Source organism: Protopterus annectens, chromosome 5.part0, assembly GCF_019279795.1.
Source record: "Protopterus annectens isolate FY-2018-M chromosome 5.part0, PAN1.0, whole genome shotgun sequence".
Taxonomy (NCBI): Eukaryota; Metazoa; Chordata; order Ceratodontiformes; family Protopteridae; genus Protopterus; species Protopterus annectens.
In genome coordinates, this window is record NC_056735.1 from 1,175,614,632 (window position 1) to 1,175,630,962 (window position 16,331).

The 16,331-nt window shown below is 39.8% G+C and overlaps 1 protein-coding gene across 1 annotated transcript in view; it reads right to left on the minus strand.

Moving 5' to 3' along the window:
* Positions 1-599: 599 nt before the first annotated feature.
* The window catches only part of PCOLCE2 (procollagen C-endopeptidase enhancer 2), an 815,974-nt gene continuing 800,242 nt past the window's right edge, over positions 600-16,331 (minus strand). The window contains exon 9 of the mRNA XM_044071023.1: positions 600-1,364. Coding sequence (XP_043926958.1) covers positions 1,234-1,364 — 131 coding nt within the window. The 3' untranslated portion in view covers positions 600-1,233. The remainder of the gene's footprint in view (positions 1,365-16,331) is intronic.

Below are 16,331 nucleotides of genomic sequence, written 5' to 3' on the forward strand. Positions count from 1 at the left end.
CTACTGCCTGTAGTCCAAGATTTGCTTTCCTCAGCCTGAGAAAGTCAATTAACTAGGCAGTTCTCAAGAACAATGTAGAAATAGGGCCAGACTCTTCAATGGCATCCTGGACTATATGGCCGGTATCCACCTATGAAACTATTACAGTCAACAATGAAATCATGTGGACAAATGTGAGCAAAGTGTTATTGTTATTTGATTTAGCTGAGGTCTTATTTTATGGCCCAGATACATTTTTTTTCTATGCATGTAAGGTGCAATATTCTCACTTATAATGGCATTAAGTATTGTGTGAGTCCAATCATCACATTTTAAAGAACAAACCAGATTTTATTCATTGTATTGTAATGTCATTCTGCCTTTGGGTGGTTAGTTCCTTAGCAAATCAGTTTTTACAAATGTATATATCATTTAAACTTTTTAACTGTTTATGGTAATATTACCTTTTCAAAAGAAGAGTAACAGTATTTATGATAATTAATACCAGGAGATTTAAGCAACCATGCCTTACATCACTCAAACCAGTTTGCAATTTTGTTTGTTCAGTCAGAGTATGTGTGGGTGCTGTAAACATCAGATCAAATACAAAGAAACCTCAATAAAAAGTGTAAGATCAATTTATTAACCATATATAAAAATTGTTATTGTGGGAATTTAACTCATCCTCCTCAGGGTCAAATGTCACAATAAAACTTTTGTGCATTTAACATTCAGACTTTCAGATGGCCATTAAGATGTCATAATATACTTCCTCCACTTTATTGTCTATATAAGGTAATGAAACGCTTTAGACCTGCAGAGACTTTTCACCTTTTGCAGACTAATTATGTGTGAAATTACAACAGATATGTTAATGAAATGCTTACATTTTTATTCAGATAAAAGATAAAATATGCAATGGAAAACACCATTTTAAATTCAGTCATAAAACACCAATATTATTATAAATATTGCACTTTTAAATAGAAATATTACACATCACTATTTTACATTTAATATAGAATTCTTTGAGACAGATTGATAAATAAAGTTACACATTCAAAGAAGTCCATTGCTTTGGTCTTTGCTGTTCACTTCAGCAGACATTCTAAAACAGAATAAGTTTATGCTGATTTTGTTTGCAACTGTGCAGACAGAAATCCTGCATCCAAATGTACGTATATTGTAGACGAAGGGACTAAATGACCCCAAACAGAGTAATGATAATTTGTCACACTACATAAATTGTGTACTTCAGCACTGTTTGTTTTTTAGGATGTGGAGGCTCTTCTGATTTTTTGTCTTAAAATTCATAACAAAACTGCTTGGTAGGACTTTGCCCTGATGGTCTTCATCTACTTGGCCCATGATGATATAATTCAGTCCTGCAGAAAAGAGAAAAAAAATGTTATGTGTATACCAAATTACATGCCTGGATATTTGAGTAGCACAGTTGAATATTTGTAAAGCCCATAACGATCCCAATATCAGAGAGTAGTACATTGCTTATAACTATTTTCTTTCTGCTTCTTGAACGGATTCATTTCTACATAGCAGATAAATACAATCTCATAAATGTATGTAAATAATTTATAAACACACTGAGACTCAGCTTACTGAAAAATGATATCTTTAGCAATCATAACCATAATTTGCAAAACAGTTTTATATTTTCTGTAAGTAAACCAGTCCTCACATTAAAATGATATTTTGACTCTATGTATATCTACAAATATTCACATTTTAATCCAACACTGTTGAATTAACAAGTAACAGGAGTAGAAATTAATTCCCAAGTTAGTATTTTGCAAACAATGATCAAAATAGTAATGATTTAGAAATGTATTACCTATAATGCCATCTCTTATCAGTTTATCACAGTTTTTTTATTATACCTACTACCACATTTCAGTAGTCAAGTTACAATAATAGAACAGCATTTTGAATTAAAACTTTATGCTAAGATTATGCCTGATAATGTTGAAATAAAATAGTATCTGTTCCATAAACTAGTGTGTATGTGTGTGTGTGTGTGTGTGTGTGTGTGTGTGTGTGTGTGTGTGTGTGTGTGTGTGTGTGTGTGTGTGTGTAATCCCACTGACCACAACATTTTTATGTTTGTATCATATATACACTCCCCTATGGGAACCAAATTCAATGCACATTGGCAGGATTTAGCAATGAAATGACTGACTGAACTAAATACAAACTAGTGCTTATATATAAGAAGAAATACATCTGTCATCCTTTGACAGTTCTTAGTATAACTCATGAACTTGTGCTTAAGATATCAGGTTTATGCTGCACCTAAGAGCTATATTGCTCTTAAGGATTTAAGAGCAGATTTAAGAGCAGCTCAGTACTGAAGCTGGTTGGTTGGACCACATTGCCAAGTTGTTAGCAGAAAGACTTTTGGTGCTGGTGGTAGTGGTGGTGAAGTGTTTTCAGGGGCATAAAAGGTCACTTTGATAGAAGAAACTATATGATTTTGCTTCTGATGTAGTGCTAACTCTGTGTAGACATGTTCTGGGTATATACTGCATGTTACATCCCAAACAGAAGACATATACCAACCTCTTACATAAATATTCTCCAGCTTGGAAGTCGATCACATTCAAATGACTATCCTTTCACTTTAATGTTATAACACTGAAACATTTTGACACCATTTAGCAAAATATATCTGGATATTCAGTTAGATACTGTATGCAGCTTTTTCTTTTAAGCACAGAGGTAATGGTACAGCTATATCTTGACTTTTTGTGGGCTAGTTTACAGTTCTGACAAAATTTACATTATTTTGCCTTAGTATTTTGAATACTTAAACACCACTTCTGGGTTGAAATAAATACACATTTTATTATTTCTGTTAGTATAACATCACAGTGTATTTGATTTTATGTATTCTACATTTGGTCCTGTACAAAAAAAAGGAATATCTACATGATATTCTGAACTGAATGCAACAGCATTTACAGTCTCCATGTCACACTGTGAAATTATAATAAGGTACAGCTCTGAAAACCAAAATATTGACTGTGTCTGTTGCATTCGTGACATACAACAAAACGATAATTTCAGCTTCTTCTGCAAACAATCTTTGTTGAACATGCCCACTATGAAACAGTAAGCCACATTTTATTGGTAATAAAGGATATAAACTGCAAATAAAAATTATAATCTCAGATACACACACACACACACACACACACACACACACACACACACACACACACACACACACACACACACACACACACACACACACACACACACACACAAATAGGCCTATGATTGCTGAACTGGTCAAGTGACAGAGGTGATCATTTTTTTTCACAGTCAGACTGCCTCTGTCAAGAACACCCACCTTCTGAAGTGTGACTCCTCCAGCATTTGCAGTCAAGTAAAAGAAGTTCTGGATGCAGTAATGCATTTTACCTTGAACAAAGACATACATACATTCTCTCTCTCTCTCTCTCTCTCTCTCTCACACACACACACACACACACACACACACACACACACACACACACACACACACACACACACACAAAAACAGGCCTATGATTGCTGAACTGATCAAGTGATACTTGGAGAAAAGCCCAGAATTAGGGATACTTTTTAAATATTGAGCCTATAAACTTAGAAAGTGTATAGAATAACAGGTTTTGCATTGACATGCATTTCTGGAGAGTATGAAGTCTGAAACTCAAATGTCTGTCATTATTTTCTGACTTTAGTCTTCAGTGATTTGCCAGAAAAACAGACATCTTATGAGGAACAGACCAAAAATATGAGGCAAAAATCTGGGCATTTGAGTGGTACATCACCGATACCTGACTGTGATAAAGTAAAAGAAATTCTGGCCACAGTAATTTATTAATTTATTTGTGTGCTTAACTACTTTTGTTGACCAGGATAACTCATTAGGTATGACCTATTTTCATGGCGTACTCACAATCTGCGTGGAGACATGCGTGAATGGGCGTACCTTCGTTGAAGGTTGTGCGTCAGGCCTGGCAAGCCTGTACATAAAAATCAACTGCCAATCATTAGCGGACTGGAGTTCCGCTGTGGCGACCCCTAACCGGGAAAAGCCGAAAGACACAAACAAACTCATAATGGTATGCACACTGACTAAAGGAAATTCGACCAGGATAACATGGAAATTCTCCTACTTCATATGTTATAAAATGTTTACATAGAAAAATGAGCAGGTACATGAATGAGGTCACAGAATATGCATCTGAAATGGGTGTGAAATTAGTTCTGAGCAGCACCCTGTCATCGCCAAGAATGATGCATCAGTACTAACAAAAGATAATTGACTTAATTGTTGGCTTAGCTACTTATGTCATTCTAGGGGGATCCAATATATACCAGACAGGGAGGAGATGTTTGACAGTCCCATTTGCTTAGATAGGGAAGATCTGCACCTCTCACCATATGGCTTCCGTATACTAAGACTTTTTTGTGCCATTTGTGTCTTTTTAGGAAAGATCAGTCTCCTCAAATTTCTTACATAGTCAACCACAATCAAAAATATATAAAGGTAGCACTCTTCAATGCTATAATCCTTAACAAAAAGTTACATTTCTTACAAGCATTCCTAAACCTTAAAAATATTGACCTATGCAAAGTTAATGCAAAATGGTTTTAGAAGAGTGAAAGCATTTCCACAGTGCAGGGTGTTAATGCCTACCATTCCTTAAGACCTAACACAGAAGTAGAATTTGTAGTAAGTTGCAGGGGTACTATCAGTGGTCCTAATAAAATATTTCACCTCCAGACTCACAAAGCAGGACAATGACTTTAAACTCCTACACATCCTTCTCACAAAAAAAAAAGAACAGTATGACATTGCAGTCAACTACTGCACTCCCTCCATAATACCAGCAGACCATGAGGCATTTATCTGTGTCAGTGATGCAACAAACATCACACTTGGATTTGGTGCAGAAGGTTAAAGGTTTTATTCCCATGACAGATAGATGGATTGTTTACACTCTAGTGCAGTATGGGGGAGGGGGTGCGGCACTCCTGAGTGTATCATCCTTTGGATGAGATATTAAGCCAAGCCCCCATCTGCTTGAGTTGGTTGTAGCTCAGGTGGACATAAAAGATCCCACAGCACCTATCACAAAGAGTAGGAGAAGTTCTCTGATGCCCTGGCAGATTTCCTCTAGTAGTATAAATACCACCAAAGGTCTCCCTTGAAAAGAAGCTACTAGCCTAGTGGGACTAACCCAGTTAAAAAAGATAAATAAAAATGTCTAAACAAGCTGACATCCCTCACTATAGAAATTAATACTATCCCTTAGGGTGACTTCAGCTGTCCATTTATTGACTAGGGGAGCTACACCACCATAAATAAATATGTGCAGAAATTCCTGGACTTTGTCAGTGCTAACTCCTTGGACCAACTAGTACAAATCTCAATAAGGCCTCAAAAGTATTGGACTTGATACTCTTTAGTATAGCCCACTATTCTCAACGCCCATAGTTACTAAATCACTGGTAAAATCTGATCACCACTTTGTAACACTTAAAATGTAAGACTGGAGTTACCTTGAAACCCCTCCATCTTCAAAGACTACTCTAAAACTAATCTACTCCACCTAAATTATGGCCTGATGAAATCCAAACCCCTTCCTCACACCAGTGATACTACATCAGATGCTATCATATTCACTGACAAATTATTTGCCCATCCCCAAGCTTGTACAGAGGTCTCAGTCTCCATAATGCATAAATATAGTGCCAAAATTAAAGAACAAGCCTATTTGTTGAAACCCCAGGATTAACAAACTATAAAATAAAAGGAAGACACTTATAGCACGAAAAAGCAAACTTAAGTCCTCATCAGTTACATAAGAACTCAAAAAGATCAACAAAGAACTTAGAAACAAAATCAAATCCTCCAACAAAAATTAAGAATTGAGAATTGCCGCCATTACAAAGGATGATTACAAAGCCTTCCTCAGGTATTTCAAACACCTTAAAAGTAATACCTAGCTATGCTCTGAGTTAATATAAAATAACATCTCATACTCATCCCTTGAGGACGTTGCCAAGCATTATTAGACAATTTCAGATCAAACTTTACTTCCTTATCACTCTCAGTTATCCCCTGGACCTTAGCATGCATACGCCACCCCCTCAATCACTTCCAAACAAGTCCTAAGTGTTCTGTCCAGGGATAAGAAGAGTAGCTAAATGGGTCCTGATAATGCACCAGGCTGATTGCTTGTTAGCACCAAATATTGTCTGCTAGACTCCTAAGTTTATTCAATCTCAGCTACTCCACTAGATTTGTGTCAGAGGTATGGAGAACTGCTGTAGTCATCCCACTCCATAAAAGGGGGCCCACTATTGATCTGGGCAACTACAGACCCATAAGTCTCCCCAGCCTTGTGTTTAAGGCAGTGGAGTACATCATTAAGAATTTATTAACAGGGACATAGGCAGTCTTTAGACATCAGAACCAAACCAATTTGGGTTTGGTAAAGGCAGATTCTGCTTCTTAAACTTGGCAGACTTTTTTGAAAAGGTCACTGTGGCATTAGACTCAGGAAAATCAGTTCACACTGCATACTTGGACTTGCCCAAGGCCTTTGATACCATTTCACATCCTGCCATCATTGGATAAGATAATCCAGTTAAAAGTAAACCCCTATATAACCTTCTAGATAGCAAACTGGTTCACTGACAGAAAGAACCCAGTCTAAATAGTAGTCGCTATCATTGTCCCCTGGGATTGGCCTTGAGACAACTCCTCTTTAGCATTTATTTCTCTGGCATTAAGGCTGACAGCAAATGCCTGCAATTCATGAAGTTTGCTAATGACAGCAAACTTGGAGCTGTCATAAACACTCCTATTGACATCTGAATTCTCCAACAGGATCTAAAAAATAATGCATAGACCATAGCATCAAATTAAATATCAATAAATTAAACATTGTGTCCTTTTGCAATTATGTGCACCCCTGCTCCTATTAAGTAAGTGACAACCACCCTAAAAACTGACTCAGTCATTAGGGACTTGGGCTTTTTCATAGACATTGAACTATCACTTGACTACTATGTGACCACTGTTGATATGGAATCCCTTTATATATCCAGACAATTACATCAGAAAATACTGAAAAAATAAATGGAAAAATAATTAACTAAAAAAATGGAAACTAATATATATATATATATATATATATATATATATATATATATATATATATATATATATATAAATAAACTATATATATATATATATATATATATATATATATATATATATATATATTTATATATCTATAAGAAAAACTTTATGTTTATGAATGCTCAAAATTAACAAACCGGTATAAGGAAATAAAAAAATACTCAACAGCCGAAGAAAAAGAAGTTATGTCTTACCATAATGTTCCATCTGTGTTGTAGATCTTTGTTCATTCATTACAAATAGGACTTTGGTTCTGTCCTCGGAACTGATATGGCCGTTTCCAAGCTTGTGCCAGCCAAAAACTCTCAGCTAAGACCTACCCACAATGCCCCTCTCCTAGTTACTTCAGATCGAGTTTGCCCGCCCCTATATAATAGAGGTAGTAATAGAAAAATAGTAGAAGGCTCTGTCTGAGCAAATACCCTAACCAGGAGTTCCTAAAGTTCATCAGGAGTCCAGGCAGGGGGAAGGAGGGTGGGAAGTAATGAATGAACAAAGATCTGCAACACAGATGGAACATTATGGTAAGACATAACTTCTTTATCTGATGTTGTAAATCTTTGTTTATTCATCACAAAGAAGACCGAGTCCCCAGCTACTTGAGTCCTGGGTGGCCCTATGGAAGGATATTCCTGAGCACCATAGAACCAAAAGATGCTCTTCCCCTGGAGGCCAAATCCAATTTGTAATGCGAGATAAAGGTATGAGGTCTTGCCCAAGTGGCTGCTGCGCAGATATCATCCATAGAGGCTCTGGAATGAAATGCTACAGAAGTAGCCATAGATCTGGTAGAATGAGCTTTATTCTGGAAGGTAAGAATACCTTATTCTGTTGGTTGATAAAAGTAATGACGTTTCTAAGCCAGAAGGATAAAGTCACTTTGGAAACAGGTTTACCCAATCTGGGTCCAGCAAAGGCCACAAACAATTGATCTGTTTTCCTGAAAGATTTCGTCCTGTCCAAATAACAATGAAGCTGCCTATGCACATCAAGTTTGTGCAAAAGGTACTTGCCTCTATTAGAATGCTGAGGGAAAAAAATAGCTGGTCAATAGATTGGTTAATGGAAAATCCAGAAATTACGTTGGGCAAGAAAGAAGGGTCAGTACGAAGGGACACCCTATCCGTGTGGAACATCAAGTAAGGTCTCTTGACACTCAAGGCCTATAGCTCAGATATTCTTCTCGCTAGGTAAGTGCTACTAGAAGTAAGGTTTTCCATGACAAAAATGTTAAATCCCATGAATCAAAGGGCACAAAAGGAGGACCTGTGAGAGACTGAAGCACCAAAGTCAAGTTCCAGGGTTCTAAGGGAGGCTTGACCAGAGGTTTAATGTGTAATAATCCTTTCAAAAACGTCTTGCATAGGCAGTGTGACATAATCAAGGAATTATGAAGTCCATTATGAAAACTGGAAATAGCTGCTAAATGTACAGTGATCATCGATGCTGAGGCTCCTGCATGTAAAAGAATTGTCAAGTACTGAAGGATATTTTGAAAAGACATAGAGAAGGGATCTATGTTCTGCTCTTTGGCTCAAATAGAAAACCTAGTCCATTTACTAGAATAAACTTTCCTGGTGGAAGGTTTGTGTGAAGCCAGAAGAATTTCCCGAACAGGAGATGGGATATCAGGCAGCCTGGCAATCATTGGAAGTGGAGGAACCAAGCTGTGATCTTGAGACTGTGGAGGTTCGGATGAATCAGTCCCTGAAGATAAGATAACAGGTCTTGGGAATGATCCAGGATCCACGGGCTGCAAATCAGATGAGACCATAGAAATGGGAACCAGGCTTGACTGGGCCAGTAGGGAGCAATGAGGATCACTTTGCTTCTCAACCGGTTCCCCCTGAGCGGGGATCAGGCCAAAGTAGCTTCTGTATTTGTAGTTTAGGGGGGAAGCAAACAGATCACAGCAAGACTTGCCCCAGCATAGGAAGATCCAATCCGCTGTTACAGGGTTGAGGGACCACTCATGAGGCATCAGGATGTTCCTGCTCAGATTGTCCACAATAAGGTTGGAACTCCCAGGAATGTGCATTGCTATAAGAAAGCGGTTGGAAGCTATCGCCCAGTGCCAAATCCTCATGGCTTCCCGACACAGGGGGTAAGACCTGGTTCTGCCTTGCTTGTTGATATACCAGACGACTGAAATGTTAGCTGACTGAATTGCAATGGTCCCAGAGGGTAGGGATGCATGGAACGCTTGCAACGCTAAGAGAACTGCCCTCAGTTCCAGGACATTTATGTGCAAATTGGCATCCATGAGGAACCAGGTGCTTGGACCATCTTTCCCTGGAAATGCCCCCCCCCCCACCCTAACAGGGAAGCATCCGTGGTCACCGTGGCCGTGGGCTGGGGAAGACAGAATGGTCGACACCAAAGATTTGTTTGTGGCTTCATCCACCATAGCATTTCTTCCTTGCAATGGTTTGTAAGACGTATCATGTGGTCGAGTGGGTGAGTTAGAAATGACCATTGTGCGGAAAGGAGCTACTACAGGATTCTCATGTGCAGCCTTGCCAGTGGTACTAATGTAATGGTAGTCGCCATGGAGCCTAAGAGTTGCAGTACAAGATGTGCTGGTACATAGACCTGAGGAAGAAAGTCTTGGATTTGGTGTTTTATTTTCAAAAGCTTGTGAGGGGGTAGAAAAGCTTGACAGGATGTTGTGTCGAAGACTGCTCTACTAAATTCCAGTGTCTTTGTTGGGGATATTTAATATTTGTCCTTGTTGATTGTAATCCCCAAGGGGAGAGCGAGACCTTGAGTGTAAGAGAGGTTGCGGATTACGAGATTCCTGGTCGGAGCAGTAAGGAGCTAATTGTCTAGATATGGAAACACCTGGAATCCTTGAGCTGCCACAACTGCCATACATTTGGTGAACACTCGGGGGGGCTATCAAGAGACTGAATGGCAGTGCCCTGAACTGGAAGTGATCGGCCCCCAGTCAAACATGGAGAAACCTCCAGGACCGGTGATCCATCTTTATGTGGTAGTATGCATCCTTGAGGTCTATAGACCACATGCAGTTGTCCCTCCCTAGGAAGGGTAGAATGGTCTGTACCATGATCATCTGGAATTTTTGAGGTTTTATAAATTTGTTCAATAGGCTGAGATCCAGGATTGGCCTCCAGTCCCCTGTCTTTTTTGGCTCTAAAAAGAACCTTGAGTAAAACCCGCATCCTGTCTGGTCTGGTAGGACTGGTTGGATGACTCTTTTTCTTAGCAGCTTTTCTATTTCTAAAGCTGCCAATTCCCTCTGATTGGGTGGTACATCGGGGAATTAAATCGAATGGTATTTGGTAGCCTCTGGATATTATTCTTTGCACCCAAACATCAGTAGTAATAAGATGCCAGGCTGGTAGGTGCAGAGAAAAATGACCCCTGACTGCTTCCAGAGGAAAGCAACTGGGCCGCTGCTCAGGAACGCTGGTAGGGTCTGCTGGAGAAAGAATCTCTAGCTCCCTGGTTATGTGGACCCCCTTTACCCCAAAAGGGGCATCTTCCAGATGAGTTGTCCCCTCTGCCCCGGAGGGATTGTTCACCATGAGTGACATGAAAGTATCCTTGGGATTTCTTGAACCACATTTTTCCTCCCTTCTGGTTCCTGGAGTAGGACCTCTGGGGGTTGGAAAAGTGTATGCCCACAGCAGACAAGGTCTTTCCGTCTTTCTCACTTCATGCAAGTATGTGCAGATTCATCAAGAGGTGCATTGATGAAGGAAGATTTAAAGGGGTCTGCAAAGTCACACAACCACATCCAAGCGTTACGTCTCATGACAATGCCTGATGCAGCAGCTCGAGCTGCCCACTCGGTGGTGTGAGATATCAAACGCATCTAGGAGCTCGAGATGGATTCAAGGGCAGCTAGCTGGGAGGCGACAGTGTCACACACCTCATCAGGCAGTGCCCCCACCAAAAAGGAAGACATTTCAGAAATTAGGTCTCTTTGGAGGTGAGTAAAGTGTGCCAGATAGTTCAGCAAGTGAATGGCAAAGGTCGCTGAAGCATAGGTCCGCTTCCCTTGTCTGTCCATGGTCTGGGACTCCTTGTTCGAAGGATGTACAGTGGAACTATTTTTTGCTAGTTCCCTCTTGGTGACCACCTCCACAACCATAGAATCAGCTGTCAACTGCTTGGAGCAGTGGGGCTGGTCTTCAGGTGTAGATAAAATTTTGTCCGGCCTCCGGGGGACAGGTTCTACATTGTCTGGGGCCTTCCAGGCACACTGCACAATGAACTTAACAAGGTCATCTGCCGGTGGGGTCACCCAGGAAATAGATGGCCAGGCACAGAATGCCTGCAAGAACACCGATTCCTCAGAAGAAGGGTTAGAGGACTTCCAGTCTCCCTGCTGCTTGAGGATTTCAAGAATGTCTCCGAATGAGACGTCTTCTGAGGAGACCGTGAGGACCCTTCCCCTCATTACAATCAGTGTCTTTGGTGATAGATTCCTCCTGGGAATCAAGGTGCTTCCTCTTGCACCATTTCTTCCAGGGTGGCTCCCCAGTGGGATCTTCTGAGGAGGACACCGGAGAAAGGGTTCCCTTCAAATGGGGGGGGGGTCTTGCGACTCCAGTGCCCAGGGTCCTGAAATAGAGGGTTGGGACAGCTGCATACTGGGAGGGTTCTGATACTGATGTTATTGGTGCTGACTGCAAGCCTGTAGAGGCAAGGACTCTTTCCATCACCTGGAAAGCAGGCTTGCCCAAGGAGGGATGGGAGCCCGGAACTGGGAAGGACAGCCTCAGAACTGGGGTCACACCCGGCCCTGAGGAGCCCACCTCCAGGTGAGGAGCTCCAAGAAGACTAGAAGCAGTCAGAGCCATGGACATAGATGGCGCCAGTGAGAAAATAAGCGTTGAGCTAGGTACCAAGATATGGACAGTCCAAGCACTGCTCTGAGAGAGCATCGACTCCACTGGAGTCGATGCAGCAAGGGTGGTCAGTGCCGACAGGGGAAAAACTACTGTCGGAGCTGAGACAGTATGCATCGGGGTGGACATCAGTACCGAGATCTCTGGGACATGGGTAGAGGCTGGATGAGGATAAACAGGGGAAGATGTAGTAAAAGATTCTGAGCCAAGAGGGAAGGAAGGTCTAGCTGGAATGGGCAATCCCCTAGCTGCCAGGAGCTGGTCCACAACCTGCACTAGATCTAATTCAGAAAAACTCTTGGTGGATCTAAAGGAGGCTGCTGAAGGAGAATCAGGTCTTTCTAGAAAGGGGCTAAACATCTGCCCTAAAAAAGGGTCATAAGTTATAGAGTATCTTGTCCAAGGCAGATATTTGAATTTTGGAGCTGATGGAGCTGATGGAACTATCAGCACCTTGGCCGGGGATGATGTTGAAGCAGGTACAGTCATAGGACCCAATGTCAGATCCAAGGACAGCACCGAAGTCAGTGGTGCCAAGGTTGGAACTGAAATAGGGGTGAATATTATGGACAGCACAGAAGGAGAAGATACAGAGCCTGGTGCTGAAGAGGTCTGTGCCGAGGGCACTGGTGAAGCACGGAGCCGACCCGGTTCTGTAACTGATGGAGATGCAGGAACTGAGTGACTCCGTTTTTAATTATGTTTTTTGGTCTTTGGAGGTAGTGAGACCTCTGACCTAGATAGAGCCTTCGAAAAGGTGTCTTGATTAAACCTTTTAAAATAAGCTTATTTTTATGTTCTGTTAGTGTACGATTACTAAAACTAGCACAAATGTCACAGTCGCTTTAATATGATCCACGCCCAAACAGCAGACACAACGAGCGTGTCCATCTGAGTTGGGCACCTTAGGCTCACACTTGTCACACTGTTTAAACCCCAACTTAGTTTTGTCTGACATAGTAAGGCGACAAGGCCATCCTATAGAAAAAACATAAGAAGGGAGAGAAAAAGGTGAGAGTACCAATGATGGTATTTAGAAAATACCACAAGTGGTAATGAATGGCCTATCAAAGGCAGGAGAGTGGGACAGTACCAAAAGGTAAAGGGTAGGGAATAGAATTAGGTTATAGGTGACAGTGAGAAAAGGCTAAATTGACTAAAAAATAAAAAAATTTGAGGAGAAACTATCTTAAAAATTACAATTTTCTACTTAGCTTTGAGAGAGATGGCTAGCATGTCTGACTAGAAATGCAGCAAATGAGATCTGGAGTAACTAGGAGAGGAACATTATGGGTAGGTCTTAGCTGAGAGTTTTTGGCTGGCATGAGCTTGGAAACAAGGACGGAACTGAAGTCCTATTTGTAATGAATAAACAAAGATTTACAACATCAGATCTGATAATTAAGTTTCATACTTTATAGATAACAATGCTTCTTCAGAATACAAATCCAATGAGCTGTCAAACAATACTATAGAGATACAAGAAATGTGAAGACAGTAGTATATGTACAGTAACCAATAAGCAGTGTGTATCATTATAAATATCACCAATGAACTAGGGAAATGCATGAATATTCAGATATATGCAAAAAGTGTGATGAAAATTCATTAGTCTAACCATCTAAGTGCATACCTAATATTGATGCTTTCATTCAAACCTGTAGCAGTTTTGGAATTCAAGTCCAACTGCCATTTAAGCCATCTTAATTCTAGAAACAAGTCAGTGTTCCCAAAGAAATCATCTAAAACAATGAAATGAAACTTTTCAAAATTGAGGCAAACTGAGCTGTGTTTGGCAAGTGTACACACACGCACGTGCACACACACACACACACACACACACACACACACACACACACACACACACACACACACACACACACACACACACACACAAACACGCACATGCACACTCACTCACTCTCTCACACTCTTACTCTGTCTGTCTCTCTTCCCTGGATAAGCTAGACTGATGACCATTTTACTGCAAACAAGAAACTCTACTGGTCACTTGGTTTCACATGTACACCGAGTCCAAATTAATGGCTGGGTACTCGTATGAAATTTGTTTATGATCAAGTGAAAGAAAATCTGGCCACAGTAGGATATTTCTGCTTGTTTTACACACACACACACACACACACACACACACACACACACACACACACACACACACACACACACACACACACACACACACATGCATACACATACAGCATATGCATAAATGTATGCCCAGAGATGGACTGCACCTATCCCATTATGGCTTTTTTATATAGGCTAAAACCTTATCCATCTCCATAGTACAGTCTTTAGGTATCAGTAATCAAAAGCTTACAACAAAACAGAATTGGGATAATATAAAAGTATTGCTGCTCAATGCTAGGAGCCTTGAAAAAACTCCACTCCTTGCAAGCACTCCAAAACCTGGAAAACATTGATATATGCATCATTATGGAGACCTGGATCAAGACCACTGAGAGTATCCCACCACTACAGGGTTTCAACGTCTTCCACACGTTCACGTCTACAGCACTAGAGGAAGGTACCTAAGGTGGCTATGGCTCCACAATCTGGAACTTCTCCACATCCAACTTGTTATTCACAAGACCCCTTATCACAACATGTTTAACTATAAGACCATCTCTATGTCCCAGTCAGCCCATCACTCCTACCTAAACAGCATCCAGTCTCGATGCATTAAGGCAAGCACTATTCTCTTAGGTGACTTCAACTATCCCTCCATTAACTTCATCAATACAAACTCTCTGGACCAGTTAATCTACACCCCAACCAGGGACAATAAAATTCTCATCTTGGCCCACACTTATATGTTAATGGAGGTTGTACTGGAAAACAATTGCATTTGTTTCAATAATAGTTTTTACAAGCAACTCACAAGAGTTGCGATGGGGCAGTTTGCAAACTTATGCAAACCTAGTCATGATGTATTGGAAGCAAAATTTTGTTTTCAACAGCTCCTTTAATCAATCATGGAGTTTTTATATTCGATTTTTGAATGATATTTTTATTTTGTGGATGGATACTCAATGGAAGTTGGATATGTTTTTGAATTATTTGGGTACCACCACTACTTTTTAAAATTCAGCTGGAATTTCAGTACTGATAAAATAGTGTATTTGGATGTAGAATTGACAAAAGATATTTTTGAAGGCATGTTATGTGGCAAAGATTCACAGGAAAAATGCTTTTTCAAATATGTATCTTCATTTCAACAGCTGGCACCCTAGGTTTCAAAAGAAAGCAGTTGTAAAAGGCCAGATGGTTCGATTGGCACATATGATAACTGAACACTTTTAATACAGAGATTGAAACCTTGGTAGATATATTTTTAAGGAGGGAATACCCTATGCAATTTTTAAGTGAAATTAAAGAGGAAGTTTGTATTAAAAGAAATAATGCCTTTTACACTCCCAGTTTGAACAAAGAGAAAAAAACAGTAAATAACAACAAATATAAGTATGAATATTAATAATAATAATAAAATAGACAGTTACAAAAATCTTGTATTATTACCTACAATACTGATAGTAAACTAATCAGGGAATGTATAATATGAAACTGGAATGTTTTCAAGATGGACAGACCCATATATGTGAAAATGGCTGATAAGCTATGAACAGTATTCAGGAGGGACAGCTTCTTTAAAGAGATAGTTGAAAGGAATAAAGAGCCAGCTAATTGGATGAGAAGTAATAGAAAATTGGGCATATACAAGTGTGGTTTTTGTACACAATGTCCATACATAAAGGTTACGGAAGGTATCACAATTAGAGATAAAAGGTATAGAATCAATAGACATTTCAATTGTGGGACAAGTAACGTGGTGTACCTAGCATTATGTAAGTGCTGTTTAGCATTCTATGTGGGAAAAACTAGTAGACAATTGAGACATAGAACATACAAACATATTTTCGATATAAAACATCAAAAATCTACAAATGCTCTATTTAGGCATGTCCAGAAATGTGGTGGTCATAGTTTAAAGTTTGTTATTATTGACCAAGTTTTGACTGATGTAAAAGGTTTCTTTGTGGATGAACACTTAAATAAATGTGAACTAGATTGGCAACTTAGGCTAGATGCTACAAGTTATCCAGGGCTGAATGATTCTCTGTCATCTAATTCAGTTTTGAAATTGAAACAATTGTATGCATAAGGGCTAAGCATTGTTAATTACTAAAATGGGAGTAACTAGTGATTAATTTAGTAGCAATCATGTGATATTATAGCTGGAA